This window comes from Diaphorina citri, unplaced genomic scaffold, assembly GCF_000475195.1.
Source record: "Diaphorina citri unplaced genomic scaffold, Diaci psyllid genome assembly version 1.1 scaffold894, whole genome shotgun sequence".
Taxonomy (NCBI): domain Eukaryota; kingdom Metazoa; phylum Arthropoda; class Insecta; order Hemiptera; family Psyllidae; genus Diaphorina; species Diaphorina citri.
In genome coordinates, this window is record NW_007378325.1 from 55,643 (window position 1) to 62,039 (window position 6,397).

At 40.8% G+C, this 6,397-nt stretch overlaps 1 protein-coding gene across 1 annotated transcript; it reads right to left on the reverse strand.

Annotated features, from left to right (window-relative positions):
* Positions 1 to 783: 783 nt before the first annotated feature.
* LOC103512864 (ATP-dependent RNA helicase DDX42) lies at positions 784 to 5,421 on the reverse strand. The gene is made up of 7 exons (XM_026826221.1): positions 5,274 to 5,421; positions 4,904 to 5,004; positions 4,397 to 4,499; positions 3,839 to 4,136; positions 3,086 to 3,225; positions 2,077 to 2,313; positions 784 to 789 (listed from the first exon to the last, which is right to left on the reverse strand). Exons 1-7 carry the CDS (start codon positions 5,394 to 5,396, stop codon positions 784 to 786), a joined length of 1,008 nt encoding a protein of 335 aa, XP_026682022.1. The 5' UTR covers positions 5,397 to 5,421.
* Between the last annotated feature and the right edge of the window lie 976 nt (positions 5,422 to 6,397).

Genomic DNA, 6,397 nt, shown 5'->3' on the forward strand with positions numbered 1-6,397 from the left:
AAGTTACGCTTGAGTCAGAACAAGTCACATATCAGCCAGTACAAGTCACACATCATTCAGCAAGAGTCACGCATCATTCAGCCCAAATTACGCCCGAATCAGTAATAGTTACGCCCGAGTCATGCCAGGTTACGCCCGAGTCAGCACAATTCACACATCAGTCAGCCCAAGTTACGCCTCAGTCTGTAAAAGTTACGCATCATTCAGCCCAAGTCTTACCCGAATCAGCACAAGTTACGCCCGAGTCAGCACAAGTCACGTCTGAAACAGATGGAAATAATGACGACACCGAGGAAGACCCAAATAGAAAGAATCACATCAAGTTGTTTCTCAGTGTAACACAGAAGGACGTGGTTGACGAATACCCGGAGGTTTATGATTGTGCGGGGAATTAAGTATAAAAAAACAACACTCCCCAAAATCGGTGACATGCGTTGTAAATTTAAATATTATTAAGACCAAGTTCCATTTCATTCTAAACACTAAGTCTGGGTGAAACTAAGGCTTAAAAGAAGACTCAGAAATGGAGTAAAAGATAAACGTATAAAAAAACAACACTCCCCAAAATCGGTGACATGCGTTGTAAATTTAAATATTAGTAAGACCAAGTTCCATTTCATTCTAAACACTAAGTCTGGGTGAAACTAAGGCTTAAAAGAAGACTCAGAAATGGAGTAAAAGATAAACTTTAGTCCTGAGAGTTCGGTACTTATAATAGGTAATCTATCATACTTATAATAGGTAATCTATCATCACCCATTTTAAGATTAAAATGTATGTAATCTAGGACTGGGAGAGTAGACATAAATATACATGATTATAAAGTACATATTTCAATTCTTTGAGAATGGAACTTGGTCGGAAGTGAAAATTGTACTAACTACAAGAAGTGGGGAAATATGTATTAAAAAGACTGCCTTACAGACTTACAACGAAACAACCAATGTGCAAAAGTACCCTAGGATATGAGAACTCATCAGGGATGTATCCTCATCATACATAGTTAAGGCTAAACACTCATCAGGTGATGGTATACGTATACTAATCATAGAAAGTTAAGGATAAACTACCTGGAGAAAACCAAAGAGATGATAATAAAGAGGAAAAGTTCGATTACATACTTTTTTCTCTGCTTTTTTAAAGTTGAATTGGTATCGATTTCGCAAAGGGATATGCCAACTGATGAGTCCTTTTCTCTAGGGAACCCTAAATCTTGCAGCTATTCTGTTAAATTGACGTTGAACGTTTACTCTAGGTACACCTTTTCAATATAAAGTTATGATTAAAGAAGGCACCATTTGGATGTATTCACTAGTCCCCAAGCTAATGGTCTCATGTTGACTTCTTAACTCAATACTTGGGTGTTTTACATGCATTGGCACTTTTGTAAAAGAGTAAAAGCATATCAAAATCAGATAGCTAATACACTTGTATTGAACATTTGTAAGAGGTTAAGCAGGGAATAACACATAGGACATCAAGCACAGAGAGGGACGTGACAACTGACGGAAGCAACAAATTCAAACTGCATAAAGCTGAGAGCAAGAAGCTCTATGCCATCAACTCCACTCTGCTTTGGCCTTGTAAAGATTTTAACTTGGTTTTACAGCCGTGGATCATGTCTAACAAAACTTTGTGTCATCCTTTAGTTGGTCTCATTTTTGGTCTAAATAATGCCTAAAACTAAAACCAAAGTAGGAACTCACCAATCGTCTACCTTAGCAATCCAGAGGTTCCTCGACTTTCATGTAGGTAACATTAGGGTATCATGTTTCCACTGATAGCTTTTATTCATTTAATAATAAAGAATGAAAGTATCCAGCCTAATTAGAGTAGTTAGCTTCAAGGGTAGAGCTCCTTGTAAGCTCTAGGTCACGAATTCCATTAAAATACTACCTGGAGTGGGTTTTATATTACACAGATAAGTTTGGTTCTCGGAACAGCTGGCTTTCTCCTATCCTGTCTTCCTTCTCCCTTCGATTTCGGGACGATAAGAACCAATTCCCTCTGTCAAACCTCTTTTAAAAAAATATAATAACGAAAAATAATGAAGTAGATAGGTAGATAACAAAATGCTTGCTTACCAAATCCCATATCGAACATCCGATCAGCTTCATCCAGCACTAGGAAGGTTACCCTATTGAGTTTGGTGGCTCCCATCTTCACCATGTCTATAATTCTACCTGGCGTACCCACAACGATTTCAGCCCCCAGCTCCAAAGCTTTCGATTGATCCCACTTGCTGCCTCCTCCATAGCAACATACCACACTCAGGTTGTAGCCTTTACCGAACCGCTTAGCCTCGTTGTAAATCTGGGGGAAGGGAATATTGACACTACATTACTTAATACCTATCATTAGTCTCATTCCAGTAAGTATATTATATGTACTATGCTTTAATCCCATAAGTCAGCTCCCATGGTGTAGTGGTCACTGCGCTCGCCTTGGACGCGGGAGACCCGCGTTCGATTCCCGGCGGAGTGAAAAAATTTGCATCATGCAAATGACTGATTCCGTCACTGGCTGTTGCGGGGCCCACTCAGCCCCTCGTGAGGAAACGAGAGGAAAAAGAAAAGTAAAATCCTACAATGCTGCGGTGAGCACCAAAGTTGTGATATAATAACACAAATCCATTGGGGAGTGGTGAATCGTCGCTAACTACACATAATTCACTTACCTGTTGAGTTGTAGCCTTTACCAAACCGCTTGGCCTCGTTGTAAATCTGGGGGAGGGGAATATTGACACTACATTACTTAATACCTATCATTAGTCTCATTCCAGTAAGTATGTTATATGTACTATGCTTTAATCCCATAAGTCAGCTCCCATGGTGTAGTGGTCACTGCGCTCACCTTGCACGCGGGAGACCCGGGTTCGATTCCCGGCGGAGTGAAAAAAATTGTATCATGCAAATGATTGATTCCGTCACTGGCTGTTGCGGGGCCCACTCAGCCTCGTGAGGAAACGAGAGGAAAAAGAAAAGTAAAATCCTACAATGCTGTGGTGAGCACCAAAGTTGTGATATAATAACACAAATCCATTGGGGAGTGGTGAATCGTCGCTAACTACACATAATTCACTTACCTGTTGTGATAATTCGCGGGTAGGTGCCAGTATGAGACCCATAGGTCCATCCCCTGGCTCCAATTCCTTCTGGTCCATAATGTGAACCAGCATGGGCCAAATAAACGCCCCTGTCTTGCCACTACCCGTTTTGGCCACCCCTGAAACAATTAAAACAACATTATAACGAGCTAAACTTTAGCACCTGGCTAGCCTAGTCACCTGAAGATCTGAGGAAATAAGTGAACTTGTGAACTTATGTATAAGGCCAGTCTAGTTGGCTTGAAGAGAAACGACCGTTATTCAGGGCCAAAATTCCGCACTAGCTCTTGTCTTGTCTTGTAAGCACTAGGTCGCGGGTTTGATTCCCACCCGGGGCGAACTTTATCCTCAACACATAGGTTCGTTCTCGGAAGGACAAGCTTTCTACTATCCTGCCCTCCTTCACTCTTCGATTCCCAAACGATATCGTTTGGTCACTATCAGTTTCCTCTTATGTATAAGGCCAGTCTAGTTGGCTTGAAGAGGAACGGCCGTTATTCAGGGCCAAAATTCCGCACTAGCTCTTGTCTTGTAAGCACTAGGTCGCGGGTTTGATTCCCACCCGGGGCGAACTTTATCCTCAACACATAAGTTCGTTCTCGGAACGGCAAGCTTTCTACTATCCTGCCCTCCTTCACTCTTCGATTACCAAACGATAAGACCTTTGCTGTTACAGTTTCCTCTATCAAAACTTGAAAACTAGATAGAATATCAAAAAATAGATTCTCTTACCTATAATATCTCGACCAGACAGAGCAGCGGGCACAGCCTGTGCTTGAATAGGAGTGGGTGAGGTGTATTCGCATTTCCTTAATGCCTTCATCAGGACCTCATCAAACCCAAAATGTCCAAAACTAGACACCGGATAAGGAGGATCTGCCCCGGACACTGTGATTCCTGACTTGGCGCGTAACTCTTGCGCTTCTTGGGGAGTTAGGCGCGCTATGTCCTCGTGAGGTTGGTAGAAGTTTTTCTCCACTTCTTCATAGACGATGGTCGAGTGATCGATGGGAGGGAGAGGGTCGATGTACTGGAACATAGGACAAGAGGGGGTTAATATTCGTAAAATGTATGATCAATTAGAGATCTGTAAAAAGTGAACAGCCTAGTTAGCGTTTGAATAACGCCCGGGGCGGACTATATCCTAAACAGATTAGGTTCGTTCTCGGAACGGCCGGTTTTCTTATAACTTGTCCTAATTCTTTCTACGATTTCGGGGCAATAAGACCTCAGTAGTCACAGTTCCCTCTATCAAACTTCTAAAAAAAACCTGGAACTCGATTTTCTTACCTTGGACTTCTTAGGTGCAATTGGGTTTCCATCTTCATCATATTCCAAGTCTACATCGGAGTCGTTATCTTGAAGTCCTGCATTAGGATTCTCTTCCATGTACCTGTTCCAGTAGAATCAAATACATTTAGGATTTTGCTAATTCAGGCCAGGGGCAAAGCAAGTTTAAACTTGGTTTAAGTTTAACTCTCGGATTAAACTTAAACAGAGTTTAAACTTGCTTTGTGGCCCCCAACCCAACCTCTATCATCAAGTTTCTTCACAATGTAGGATGGCAGCAGAAAACTCGAAAGGGGAGCACTGCTTTTTAAATTTATTTGTTATTCTCATTTCATTGGATTCTAAGATACAATGAGCATATAGTCTTGGACATATTCAGGTTATAGCCCAAAACAAATCTAAACAATTATTCATTTTAATGTGGTTTTATGGGGGGGAAATCTTGTTTTTTTTTTTTTCTTTTTTTTGATAGCATGACCCATTTAGGTATGTCATAGCATGTCTCACCTGTAGTATGACTCCTCATCATCCTCATGGTCAATGTCATCTCGAATCCCTTTCACTTCTTCTATTTTCTTTGTTTTCACTCCTTTGGCCTCTTGTTTCACCTGAAATCACCAAAATAAACAAGTATGTAAATCAATACCTACATCTTTCTTTAGCACTAACTCTTCTGCCCAATTCCAATTTTTCTCTACCTTTAACAGTTCCCAATAGAACCTAGTTAGTTCCTGTTACTTTTTTTATGTACAGTGACAGGTCATATACTTCATCTTGCATGTCAGACCAAATGTCAAATAAAATAAACCCCATAGGTACATACAGATGGTGAAAAGTTAGTCCCTTCAAATGGGGGGAAAGGGAGGGCTGAACTTACCTCTTTGTCGATTCCTTTCATGAAGGCATCTAGTGGATCTTCATCAGAATCAGTGTCAGCCGAGGCATTGTTGCCTTTATAGGAAGGACTACCTGGGGCAGGGATGTATTCCAGCTTGGACATTGAGGAAGGTTCATCTTCTTCATCAAAGTACCTGCAATGGTTGAATCAAAATTGAGTGGAAAAAAAGGCCTCGAACCGTTTGAGCCTTAGGCCTAATCAATAGCGGAATTATGGCCTTGAATAACGGCCGTAGCGGTCGAACCGTTCATCTCTCGAGTCCCGGCCAAGGGACACTTTTGATCTACATAAATTATTTATCGAACCTCTCTGCAAAAATTGAGAAGCCTGAGGCTAAAGGTAAAGTCCTGAGATCTGCCAACTCACGAGGCACTTAGTAATGCAGAGGAGGCACTTATTAATACTATGATATCTGCAAAACTTATGAAAAGCCTCTCTACCTTACAATTCATAATTGATTGATTTTCATTTCTCAGGTCGAGCCGGTAACAAAGGAGTAGCTTACACTCTGGTCACTGACAAGGACAAAGAATTCGCCGGACATTTGGTTCGAAATCTAGAAGGCGCTAATCAGGAGGTGCCCCCTGCTTTGATGAACTTAGCTATGCAGGTAAGAATATTGAGGTTGAATGGTATAGGTTGTCTCATATTTAGATCTAGACTAAATTTAAACATGAGTCCAGATTTTGCACCTTATTAAGTATCCTCTTATTTTTGTAAAATTTCGGTTTGTTATCAAGTACTTAGGTAATTTAATATGAAAACCTCGATTCAGTGGTAAATGGAAATACCCACATTGGCTGCATAGAGGAAGGCGGAATGTGACAGTTACATTCCAAGGATTAAGCCAAATGGAAAATCTATTCGATGAAATTAAAATTTTCAGTGTAATAGTGTTTGTATTTCTCACACTAAAATTTTTCATACATAAAATACAGGGCCCAGGTACTAGCAGAATGGTGCTCGATCATTCTCTAGTTTTACCACAGGTACTCGGGAACACAAAACATGTTACAACACTACCAAAAGAACAACATACAGAACCTGGCAAGTCAGAAAAGTTACATAAACAGACGGCAATATTGAAGAACCATGTTAAGAAG